At 33.4% G+C, this 13,808-nt stretch overlaps 1 protein-coding gene across 6 annotated transcripts in view; it reads left to right on the forward strand.

Moving 5' to 3' along the window:
- KIAA0825 (KIAA0825 ortholog) overlaps positions 1 to 13,808 on the forward strand; it is a 358,526-nt gene that overhangs the window by 36,893 nt on the left and 307,825 nt on the right. For 5 of the 6 annotated variants that reach the window (XM_074328707.1, XM_074328710.1, XM_019711761.2 and 2 more), the window contains exon 3: positions 5,875 to 6,006. The exons of the other annotated variant lie outside the window; for it this stretch is intronic. In XM_074328707.1, coding sequence (XP_074184808.1) covers positions 5,876 to 6,006 — 131 coding nt within the window. In that variant the 5' untranslated portion in view covers position 5,875. The remainder of the gene's footprint in view (positions 1 to 5,874; positions 6,007 to 13,808) is intronic. 6 annotated transcript variants of the gene reach the window in all.

The following is a 13,808-nucleotide window of genomic DNA, read 5'->3' on the forward strand; positions in this document are numbered from 1 at the left end:
ATTGGCTGTTATTATTATTAATATTATTTAGCCATCAGACCTTTAAATTATGTCTCAATGAATGAGTTCACTGAACTACATAAAATTTTCAAGATTCAGTAAAAGTTAAATTTTATCAGATCTGCAATGCAAACCAAACCAACAATACAAAGAATAATACAAATAATGTAAAGAACACAAAGAATGATAGATAGGGTACATGATACCTGTGACGGTACGATTCCCAGATGTTGTCCTTTTCCTTGTCCAGGCATAATGTCCAAAGTCAGTTGGTCTCAAACGTTTTGTTGAGTGAAGAGTGTGCGAAGTCAGAGTAGCCCAGAAATACAGGCTAGTTGCTTCTTCTTTTAGAACATTTTAGGGATCTGGGGATTTGAAGATTGAGCTCTATTCCTCTTGAGAGGTTGGGTAAACTTACCCAAATTCACACAGACATTAGTAGAACCAAGATCAGGACTCAAATCTGTTGATTCTTTGTTCAATGATGTTTAGAGATAAATGTGTTTTATTATAATGCAAACATTTTGAAACTTTTTTAGTTACATATAGAACATATAGTTATTTTTAATTAGAACACCCCACTTCCTTACCATGCTCATTAGCAGTGTTTATTTTAGGTTAGACAGTGATATTGAACAATAAGACTTCAAGTGAGCCAGAGCTGGTGGACACATTAATTCCACAGTCTGTCCATAGATCTGAGAAGGTATATGAGCCTCACTGGGTTTTTCCAAAGGAGAAATATGATATGGTCCAAATGTTTCCCCTTTAGTAACACAGTGCGGATTTCTTCCCAATAGTTAGTTTTTCAATCTTCTTTTTTTCACTTTTTTTCAAGCATGTATTGGTTGGTTATAAAAAGAATGGCACTCTGAATTTTTATTATTTAAAAAAGATAAAATAAGGACTCTAACCATTAAATGTATTTAAATTAAAAAGAAGAGACCCTAGGATAGAAAAATATCATTTTAAAATATGTAAAAGGACCAGTGAGATTCCAAAATTATTTTTCTGGACTTTCTTTTGATCACATAGCGTATTATTTTTTTATTGCTTTATTGTAATGTTTTCTGGCAGTGCTTATAATATGTTCATATTTTATTATAGTCCTGTTCTTAAGAATTTATAACTCAACTGTTACAATTTGCCTACGGCTGAAACATGATCTACAGATGTTTGGCTTAGATATAATTCTTCAAACATAACTCATTCTTAAAGGCAATAATTAATATTAGGTTGCCTGTTAATACGTGTTGGAAATATTAAGTACTTTGTTTTTAACCTTATACAAAAAATGGTCAGAAACGTTACAGGAGAATGAACGTTTAAAAACAACATTGCAGAATGGCAATTTCAAAAACAGAGTTATTGTGTGTTAAAAAGCTACAGCTCCCATTTTTGATTGATCATGGATTAGGATAAGTGACTTCATTCGTTATGTCAGATTATTATTATCTCCCTGATGACAATTTAATAGTTGAAAGTACAGCAACATAAAGAAACTGTAAAAGTATATCCCGACCCACAGAAGAGACTCACAGCCTCTTCTGTTTTCTTCTTAAGTTTTTTAAAGTTAGTTCTGCTTTTCTGAAGTACCACTGAAGTATTTGCCAAACTACATTGGCAAATTGTAGTAATTTACTTTTCTGTTGTTGAGGTCGTATTTGTTTTATTTAGAGAATAGCAGTCATCCTTCTTCCGGCTCCCATTTTGTGGCCTTTTTCTTTTTACTGTCTCTGCTCCTTGTGAGGAGAGACTGCTCAGTCTTTCTCTCTGCTCCTTCATGATGCCCCCCAGCAGTGTCGGACACTGGGGGCCCACAGAGTGTACGTGAGGAAATGGGAGGAGTGGTGCCTAAATTCATGCCCATTCAGAGCATGCTTCTGATCTAATGAGAAAACTTCTAAATCCGAACTTCAGCATCACTTACCACAGCCTGCTCTCCTTTATTTATTTCTCCTATTGGTCCTGTGCATCACTATTCGCTTGGGTTAATTTTCTTATCCTGTTCTATTTTATCCATCAGGGTTTTGTCTGTTTGTTTTTTAATCCTGTCACACAGCATCTTAAACTTGCTGCCTCTATACCTAAAAGGTAACTCTTACTTCTCTTATCCTCTATCACCTTGGAACCATATCATAAATATGGGAGCATCACAGATTTATGCTGGTCACATGAAAATTCTGAACCATCATCATCTGGTACCCTATCATTGTTATCAAATGACATTCCTTTAATGCATTCTTTGTATTTATTGATTAACTTCTCTCCTGAGGTTAGATAGAGAAAATCACACAACCACATACATTGGGAATCTTTCAAAATCATGGTCACCAACCCCATCTGAATGCTCAACATGTTTCAGTCCATTATTGTTTTACTCCAGAACTGATTTCAATGAAGTATATAACACACTCGTTCAATATCAAAATAATACAAAATCGTATTTTAACAGCATTTGCAAACATGAATAAGACAAAATAATACAAAAAGGTTGGTGAAATGGTCATAGTTAAGAGATATTTAGGAACTACGTAAGTTTTGAATTAGATTTTGAAAGAAATGATAAACACAATTGGCAAGAGAGAATTGTTAGGGCTGGAAGATATTTCAAATGAAGGCAGATAGAAAATATAAACTAAAAAATCATAAGCCACCTGAAAGTAGGGGTAATTTCTTTTAAAAATATTTTCCCAGTTGCATACAAAATGATAATACTTATTGCCAAAACAGGAAAATGCTAACTATAAAAAAGATAATAAAAATCACCTGTAGTCCAAATATCCAGGGATAACCATTTTAACATTTTGGTTAATATCATTTTTACAAAGCTGTGTTTCGTGTGCAGTAAGTGACTCATTTCTCAAGATACAAGCACCCTCAAGGTTTAAAACCAAACAGATCTGGGTTCACGCCCTACTCCTAACAATGGGTAGTTATGTCACATGTCCATCTCTTTGGGCCCAAGTTTCCTCCTCCATAAATGAGGATAACTACTTTGTAGTGTTATAAGAATTAAGGAAAATGATGTATATAAAGTACCTTGTACATAGTAGATATAAAACAAATCATATTGCTACTTTGCTATTGTATTCAAGCTGACTTCTATACATATTTCTTAAATTTCGAATATATGTTATCAGAATTAATGAGGCTTTATAGTATTGACAGATTGAGAAAACTCTAAACAGAATATTGAAATATAACTTGTTTTATTACAGAGATGCTTGCTACAAACAAATTATTCACTAAGTTTCAGTTTTCTACAGGAACCCTCAGCCAATCAAATCTTTTCATTATGAAATTTGTTTTGTTTTTTTTGCAACAATTTTTGAATAACTCCATGTGAGTTGAACTACCCAAAATGATTTAAAAGTATGCAAACATAAACTAAATCCATTATTAGTAATAATGGCCACTGGATTTTGAAATGACTATTCTGATAATAGCTGTAACTAGCTAGTTGAGATGCTAGAGAGATATATGAAGATATCAGACTCATTGGTTATATAGAAATATTGAGGTTTTGGTGCCCTAAAGAAGTATAACTTCTAATAGACATGGAGTCTTCTACCATTTAGCTTATAGTTTTTTGTTTTGTTTTTTTTAGCCTGATTTCAAATTGATGTTTATTATGGCATATTATAGGTAAATATTTGTTTTCAAATGAGAAATTTCACTTTACTGCAAAGTATTTTGAGAGAGATAAATCCAAATGTGTCAGGATTTTGTAATTTTAAAATGTTATATCCAGGCTGTGGGGGAGGCAGAAACTTTACCCTCAAGGTTCTTTCAGCTGGTCTAATAATTAAATCCACATGAGACAGATTAACGAGAGAATATAACTAAATTTAATACATATGTATACGTGGGAACCCCACATACATGAACAGTTCAAAGACAGAAAAGGAAAATGAGGTAATATGACATTCTGAGCTAAGGATCACCTTGGGGCTTCAGAAGGAGGAAAGATATTGCAGGATGAGAAAAGCAGGTGTTCAGTGATTAGTACTTTGCCTTGACATATAGATTGGTCAAAATAGGTTATCACTGATAATCTCTTATTCTGGGCAAGGCCCCTAATGCTAATTATTGTAGGTAGTTAAAGGGGGCAGGAACCAGCAGGGTCTTGGTTTTCTCTAGCTCAAAACAATCCACATACAACAGAGGCACATCTTGGGGTGACCTATTCTAAACTACTACAGTTCTTATTCTATACTTGAAACTGAGTTTACAAATGACAAATCTTGTGATGCTGTACATTTTTACATTAAAACGTTTTAATTGGGTGTTTTTCTTTTAAAATAATATTTCTGAAGAAGAAAAAAACTTTATTCCAAGACTAATTCTTTGAATTCCAAATGGGACTTATGAGAAATCTTCAGCTATTTCATTATAGGGAAATAAAGTAGAAACGTTATTAATAAAAAAAATTAAGACGAAGTTCCTTAGTATTGTAGCCTCTGCAAAACTTTTTAGACAAGTTTTCAAGTATTTTGGATTTATCCATACTAAAACCACCTAAGCCTTTTTTGTTAATTTTACTATAATTGTAGTATAATTTTACTGGTCTTGTTTTACTATAAGACCTAGTATAATATAATATAATATAATATAATATAATATAATATAATATAATATAATATAATATAATATAGGTGCGGGTCGTATATAATATAGGATCGGGTATAATATAACATAACATAATATAATACAATATAGTGTAATAATATATAACATAGTATAATATAATATAATACCATACAATATAATATAATACCAGGTCTTATATAAGACCGGGTCTTATATTAATTTATTTTTTTTAAAGATTTTATTGGGGAAGGGGAACAGGACTCCACTGGGGAACAGTGTGCACTTCCAGGACCCTTTTCTTTTCCAAGTCAAGTCACTGTCCCCTCAATCCCAGCCATGGAGAGTGCCATTCAGCTTCAAGTTGTTGTCCTCTCAGTCCTAGCTATGGAGGGCGCAGCTCAACTCCAGGTCCAGTAGCCCTAGTTGCAGGGGGCGCAGCCCACCATCCCTTGTGGGAGTCGAACCGGCAACCTTGTGGTTAAGAGCCCACTGGCCCATGTGGGAATCGAACCGGCAGCCTTCGGAGTTAGGAGCACGGAGCTCCAACCGCTTGAACCACCGGGCCGGCCCCTTATATTAATTTTTGCTCCAAAAGACGCATTAGAGCTGAATGTCCAGCTAGGTCTTATTTTTGGGGAAGCACGGTATTTCCCCACCTTTTACAGAAGTGCCTGTTACTTATCAAACATTCAATAAGTATACATGGAATGAATGAAGGAGGGAAGCTTTGATAGTGGGAGAATGCATATCTCTCTATAAGGAGTAGCATATTTAAGGTTTAGCCAGTTATCAATACTTAGGTTGACAGGGATGCTAGAGCCACTCAGGAGAATGGTTTGCCTTTTTCATATATAAATACGGCCAGGAGATAAGACTGAAAATTCTGAAATTATAATTTCCAGGTCAGTATATTGACAAGAGTGGAAGGAAGGTGTTAAACTCTTTCTGCAACCACCTTTCTTCACAGTGGTCTATGAGGCTTTGTGATTTCCTTTGCAGCCTTTGGTTACTGTTAGAAGCAGCAGGATGTTTAAGTACTCTCTGAGGGGTGCTGTTCTGTTCAGCTTTCAAACCATAGAAAAGTGTGAAAATTAGGTCACACCTCATGAAATTTAAATAACAAAACACTATGTCGCTTAATAATACCCTAGTTCTCCTACTGCTCTATTTCATTTTGCCCAAAAATGGCAATTATTGTTTTTGGTTTAGTATTGCAACTTGAGGTGGGTTTTTTTCCTTCATTTTGGGGTAACTGACATGTTTTCTATTCTTGTTCCTCAGAATGGATTGGGGAGATGAATTTTCCCATAATTCTTTTGACCTGCATTGTTTGTTAAATTCATTTCCTGGAGACTTGGAGTTTAAGCAGATCTTCAGTGACATTGATGAAAAGATAGAACAAAATGGGACAAGGTAAATATTGCTAATCATTTAAAACAAATTGGTTTCATGTTTCATCTACACGAACTTTACCTAGTCTAGTTTTAGTGTTTCCTACGTTTAGTTAATTTTAGGTTTTAATTATTATTAACTTTGCTGAAAAATTTGATGAGATTCCTCTCCCTAAAATTTAACATGATTTTCCTTATCTGATTAGCACTTTAAATAAAACTAGAAAATATAGACATTGCCTTCAAATGGATAAATTAAAGTCTATTGAATTGCTATTATTATTAGAGTTTGCCAATATTGATGGCCTGGATTTTCATTAATATGTTTAGAGTTAAACATTCTCATTTAATAGATAAGCACAGAATTTAAAAATTTTAAATAAGTATTAAAATAAAATGGTGGTATAAAGCCTTGGATTGCTTGAGTTGCTGAAAACAGAGCATTAAAAACAAATTATTTTTATATATTGTTTGCCATTTTAAGTCTCCTCGTCTCTTATTTGGGAGGCTAGGGACTCCATAGAGAATTGCTCTTCATAGAGAATAACTCTTCATCCCCTACTCCAAAAGTTAGTGTTACCATACACTGGGGGAGCAGGGACAGTTAAGTAGTTTCCCGGTAACACATGTTCTTTGACAGAAAGGACTTTATCTTCATATGTATTTGTGGGCCCTTGAGTCAGTTCACTTACTTTTGATCAAAGGTTCTAATAATTCACCCCGTTTGAGTTACAAATATACAAACCATAGTAAAAATTTCTATTGTAGAATGACAACATAGTATTTTCTTTTTTAAAATTTAAGAGATAGTTATATTGAATTGTCAAATAACTGAACTAAACAAGTGAAATGTTCCTATGATTTTTTCCTCATGTTTTATATGAGAATACAGTTAATTTTTTATCATCGTAAAAGTGGGAGTAGATAGCTTAAATTCAGAAGATAGTGTATCATTGGGGAATTATAATTAAAAACAAAACCTACCATCCCAGAAATCTTCTCCACAAAGGCAGAAGAGAAAGAAAACACTTTTGTTATTCAACTAGCATTAAAACCAGAATGCAATGCCCATCACAGGCAGTTTAATAAGAGTCTGCAAAGACAGAAAGGAATCTCACCCCTTTAGATAGTCTGCGTAGTACGTCCAACCCATTGCATATATGTTTTCTAGATAAACAATAACTAGCCCTCAAAGAGGATTTGACAGCACTTTTTTTTTTCACACATAGGTCTTCCTAACTTTATTACGGTTAAAGAACACGTGTTAGCTAATTGGCTTGATCCTGAGGAGAAACAAACTTCTCATATCTTTATGAAAAGAAGTAGTTTTGCAAATTGGAACGTGGCCCCCACTGAAGTTAGGCTCTTACTCTTCCACAGGAACTGGAAGATAGGGGCGCTATTTCCCTTCTTGTTTGCATTTGGAAAAGATGGCTCCCAGGTTCTTGAGAAAGACAAGTCCTGGCTGAGAAAGCTGACAAAAGGCCTATCTACTCTTCCAAGGGATACATTTCAAAGAAATGAAAAAGTACTTAAAATTATAAGTTTCTAAGTTAAAAGCTTTAAGAAAAAGGAATGGATGGAAATCTTTTCCTTTATTTAAAATGAAGAATTATGCCTCTATTTTTAATTTGCATTTGCCCTTACTATATATATTTTTTTAATTTAAAAATTATATCCTTAGATTCCATGTTATAGTTTATACATATATATATAATTTTTAAAGATAGCATATATATATGACTTAATCATACCGTAGTGTATACAACTTATATATAAATAAACAATAACTATATTAAAATTTAGTGTAATTATGTATTTATGTGATTTATATATTATATATTTATATATTACCTGACAATGTTTCTAACTCAAAGAAAATTGTAAATGAAAATAGTATTAGCTTAAATAGATTAAGACATTTATGTAAATTCCAGAGATGGTTACATTAAAAAAAATTTTAATACTTTTTTAAAGGGAGCTTTCTTCATTCATAATAGCATTTGGGTACCATCAAAACAAAACAAGTCACTGAACTCTGAGACTATTGTTTTTATTTGCTAAACCATCTGTAGTTTATTTCCTGGCCTACCTGGTCAATAAGAAATCATATTTAGAAGTAAAACAGTGATTAAAATATTGTATTTTGCATTCATAGGTAGTTATTTAGGTCAAGACTCAGATGTTAGTATTAAAAAGAAAACAACATAGAATATAAGGATGTAATTTTTAAATTAAAAATATTTTATTGCCCATATATTAAAACAAACCCAGAACAGAACCATCTCAGGTGACCATTGATCTTTACAAGGAATAAAATAAGGGTGTAGCTGTATGTGCTGTATGCTACATTTAGAACCAAGTCTATTTTTCATCAAATTCAATTATGTTTTTATTATACTCTAGAGAATAAACATAATAGTATAGGGTGTATATATTTTTAAAAATAAAATACTGAATAATAACCATAGTTCAGAAGAGTGTAAATCATTTATGCACTCATTTATTGCCTTCTAACAGAATGGCTTTTAGAAAATTGTATGTCATGACGAATCAGTTATACCACACTTACACTGCAGTAGTTGAATTACCTTTGGCATTTTCGTATTCCGGCAGTTCTATTTATCTCTCAATGGTGTACACTGAATAAGTAATGAACATCTGTGTGATATGGGTTTTCCCAATACTTTAAAGGGAAAAAACATGAGTAATTTATTTTTAAATATGGTATTTTTCCTTACCCTTAAATTTTTAAAGTTGTGTTTCTAGCAGTGACCTTGAAATCTGAGTGTGAATTCCTTCTCTCTTCTTAATATCATCAGGTTTTATGAGCCACAGGGTCTTTTGCTTCTCCAAAGCAGTGATTCCCCAGAATGGACCAGAGTGCCCAGAGGTCACTGAACCTTCACCTGCCCTTTAAAAGAGGCTGTCATTCTCTCAGACCATTTTCACTTTTCCACTCAAGTTAGAGCCAGGTGTCTCTTAGGTCTGACAGTGGAAACCAGTGAGAGTGAATCATTTACTTTTAACATGTACCAAAATTGGTAGCAAGAGGGTAAATAACCTATGTGAATATTATACCCACGGACTCAGTTCATTAACTGAAAAGTGCACATAGCACTGAAATAATTTTTAAGCTGAATGGAACCTATTATTTGTTTAGTGAGATATTGGGATATAGAAGTTCTCTTGGGCTCACAATGTGACATAGGATGATTTTTCTCCTCTTAATGTTCAGTTGGAAGGATATAATTGTATCACTAAGAGTTTATTTTACCTTTCTGTTTTCTAATTGTAGGTAATCTTTGTGTGTACCTCACAGGACATCGGTTTTGTTGGTACTGGTACAAGATTACTACTTTAAAAAAAATTTTTTTAACCTATAGAAAAAACAAGTGCTACCATGGATAATATCATTTGTCTGAACCCAGGAGATCTGTTATGCAGGTGGGGTTGGGGTGGCATTAACTTTAGATTGTGACAGAATGTTGGATACATGGTTTCTATAAAATTAACCATGTTTATCCATAGAGGAGACATGTTTCATAGATTATACTTATTTCTTAACAAACTTAATGCTTAATTTTTTTGAATTTATATTTGAATATTTCCTTTAGAGTTTTCCACATGATGGCCTAAAGGTCTGGAAGAAGTAACCAAAAGAAATCTTCAAATAAGCTATCAACTTCGGGTTTATTATGGCAGAACCACAAATCTGCCATGGACACACACACACATTAATGTGTTTTATGACCAAAGCAAATGATATAAAATGAAAATTAGTCATTTCAAAGACTGTACTGTGTATTATTTTTTTCTGGCAGTGTTTTGGCACTTATTTAATGGTAACAAGAGGATGCAAATGAATATTTGCTCCTTTTTTAACTTCCTGTGTTTGTATTCCTCTTTTGCGTTTCTCTATTCTTTTGTATTCCATCTGATTTGCAGACTTTCTGCCATTGCTACACACACGTGTCCTTCCTTTCTTATGAGCGTTGATCTCTGTGATAGTCTCCAAGAAGTTGTACAATTAGCTTTCACAAAATTGTTCTCCAGCAGTGCTGCTTCTGTCTTCTCTCCCGTGGGCAGTGTATGAGAATGCATGCCGTATGTCCTACCACCTTGCAATGTGACCATATAGGGAATTATTAAAACCCTCAGTTTGTAACTTCTAGTCCAATCTGTTTTTTGACTTAGTGATTGAATTTATGCGGGCAATGGAGCTAAAGTTGTAGACTAGAAGTGTTCTCAGATCTCTTCTGATTCTCATTATTGCACACATTCTCCCTCTCTTCTTTTTTCTGTCTTTCTCTAGAAGAAAATCAAGGGAATTAGCACAGAGTTAATGCCAATTAATACAGATTCACCACTTTTGTCCTGATTTTAGTTTGTATGATTTCATGGAATAGACCACATTCTTACTTTAGTAACTGTGCTGAAAGTACTGGACAAGTTTCCACAGAAAAGAAAAGAAAGAACATTAACTTATTCTTACTTGTCATGAGTATTAAACTGCCATGTCCGTATATCCCTACAGAACATTTCTGGAAAATCCTATTTATATTGTTAACATACCTCTGTGTCACATCTGTCTAGCTCCCATAAGTACAGTCTATGAAAAGTGATCTCAAGCCAGATGTAAATTTAAGAGGAAAAAGAAGAGATCTAATTGTGTCTTGGGATATAATGCCAGGCTGACTCTGGTCAGTTCCAGCTCAGTCTGGTACTGCTAGGACTGCTCTGCTGTTGACCAGAAGTCGGGGGAGTATTGTACAATTGGTTGACTCTTTTGAGAGTGCTGTAGATTTTGTAGGTTGGCATCGTCGCTCACTGGGTCTGAACTTTCTTAAAGCAATCTGAAGCACTTAAGAGCCCCTCTAAAGTTTTGTGGTGAGGATTGGTGGTGTAAAGCAAGAAATTACAGAGGGCCCTAACTCTGAAGTTTCTTTCATAGCATGTTCCTCATAGAATAACTCTGAACAAAAGGAAGGTTAACAGTAGTCTTGGGAGGCTATTAATATAGTCCAGATGAAAGATTAAAAATCTGCCTAGTCTTACCTAGTCTTTCAGGATAGGAATGGAGGGGAGGATACATTTGAAAAAGATTTAAAGAGGTACTGTTAACAGGATTTGGTGCCGAAGTTTTTTCCTTGAAAGTATAGTTAAAACATTTTGAAATGACCAAAACCTCTCTGAAATTGAAAACAGTTCAGCGTAAATGTGTAATTTCTTTTTAGCCATTGAAGTGATTTTATGAATCCTTTTCTCAATCTTTTAAAAAAATATTATTCAGAAATATATTTCTCATAAAAATTTGCTCTTTTTTTCCCCCACAGATGACTTATAGTTTTATTACACACCAGTTTTTATACATCAGCCCTCTTTTCCATTAATTACCTGTTAATTCCAAGGAATTTTAGTAATCTAGTTAGATAAGCTGTACTTAACTAAAACCCAGAAAACTCTGTTTACTTCACAACTATTTCTTTGTTCTTTTAAACGTGCTAGAATTGAAAAAGCCTTTTCCTTAGACTGAATTTATATTGTGGATAAAGAGTATAAACAAGAGCATCAAAATGTAAAATCTTTAATTTTTAAAAAAATTTCCTATACTGTAAAAAATAGTCTTTAATCTCTGCCATGACACTGCTACCCTGATTTAAAAATAAAAACAAAAATTCTAACCTTCTATGAAAGCACACATCTATGTTTTCCACAACCTTTACATCAAAAAGTTTTCATAATTTTTACCTGTGGAACAAAACTTTTTTTTCTTTGAACTATTTTGTGGCTGAGTAATAAAGACTATGTATTTCAAATCTTGAAAGAGCTTTTACAATAAGATTAAGTTTCAAGATTTCATGTCATAATTATTCTCTTCTCTTTTTCTCAGTTTTTCTCCCTGTCAATTACACCAGCCCGATATTAGTAGGCTCTTGTGTTATTGTTGTTATTTAATAATGTCTGTTTAATTGTAGGACATCTCAATCCTTTTGGAAGTACGATAGTGCAGCTAGATATACATGCATATATACATACAAGCATAAATGTAGCCATGAACATAAAAATAAATACATATTTTTTTTATTATCCAAGTGAATATAGCTCTAAAGTGACCTAGCAGCAAGATGAAATGATCAACACTGAATTCTCAGGGTTTAGGTATCAGGGAATTCTAAGTACAATGATTCCATTAATTTTCTTAAAGCATCAATACCCTTGCATATGATCTTGTTTTACAAGGAAAAGCCTTTCCCACACCTCCCACAGACACTATTAATAGCTCCCTCTTATGTGCTTCCTTAGCACATTGTACATACCGCTTATCAAGTCTTACTGTACTATAGTTATTTATTTACATGCCTATCTCTCTCACTAGATAATTCCTTTAGGTAACGGACCATGTCTTATTCACGTTTGGATCCCTAGATCAGAGTGCCTAACACAACACAAGTCCATCATTTAGTTAATGTTTATCAAATATGTCTTCATTCAATAAGTAATTTTTATACTCAATGAGAGTGAATGTTGAATGAGAAGGTTACCACAGGTATCCTTTTAAAAAGCATACTGCGTATTGCATTTTAAAAAAATGATTTATAAATTGATTTACACACAGCCTCTCAGTAATGCATTCACTTGCATACATCATTAACTTGGATAATTCTGAGTCACAATTAAAGCACATTGGGTCTCAAATGCATTAAGAAATGTTGAGACGTATGAAAAGGCATAAAGAGTACTATGATAAACATTCCCATGCCCACCACCCAGTTTAAGGACTAAAACATTCCCAGTACTGCTAAAGCTCACTGTCTACCTCTCCCCAGTCTCATCCCTCTTCCATCCCCACACTGGATTTGGTGGGGATTTCCTTACACGTTCCAGCACATTTCCTTACAGGTTTACCATCGATGCTTGTAATCCTGAGCACTATGTAGCATCGTACGACATATTTTCAAACTATTATATGGATAGTATCATACTGTAGTATTCATTGGTACCTTTTTCCCCCTTAACATTACATTTGTCAGATTCATACATGTTGATAACTGTATTTATGCTTTATTTTTATGGCTCTATTCCACTAAATGAATATCACTAATCATTCTCCTGTTGATCAACACTTAGGATATTTTCAGCGGTTTTAGTATTACAAAGAAAGTTCAGAAGATGCTTTAAAAAGTCCTTGCAATAAGCCAACTAATGGTGTAAATTTGGGGTTTTAAAACTAATTAGGGAAGAGATTCTACTTCTATTTTAGACACTTTACACTTTTGGCTGAATGTTTGGGATCTGACAATAAATGTGCTAATTGGACTTCTATTTGCTAAATTACCTTGGTTATATATTCATAACTGACCTTTTAATGAAAAATTGAAGTAACTTACAGTTAAACAGAAAACACTGAAACCAAAATAAGGACAAGTACCATGCTATTTCAGAAAATCTAGACTAAGATCTGCTTCATCTAAGTCTAAGGATAGACCAAAGATTACCATCCCCATCAGCAATATTATTACCATATATAAAAATACTATGTTACCTTTTAGATGTTGAAAATTATTTTTAAATTTAATATTGACCTCAATTAGGAAGATAAGTTGTCAGATTACATACCAAACTGACATTTATCTTAAATTTTGAAAATATTACTTTTGTATGATAATCAGGTAATAAATCTCTAGTCTTCAAACAATTGCACTTTTAAAACAAGATATGTAGACAATGGTGAGTGGCAGAACAACAAGATACTTAGCCAACTAAAAACGAAATCAGGTACAGATAATGAGTTCTGACACTTCAAAATTTGTGACAAAATGG

This window comes from Rhinolophus sinicus, linkage group LG03, assembly GCF_036562045.2.
Source record: "Rhinolophus sinicus isolate RSC01 linkage group LG03, ASM3656204v1, whole genome shotgun sequence".
NCBI lineage: Eukaryota > Metazoa > Chordata > Mammalia > Chiroptera > Rhinolophidae > Rhinolophus > Rhinolophus sinicus.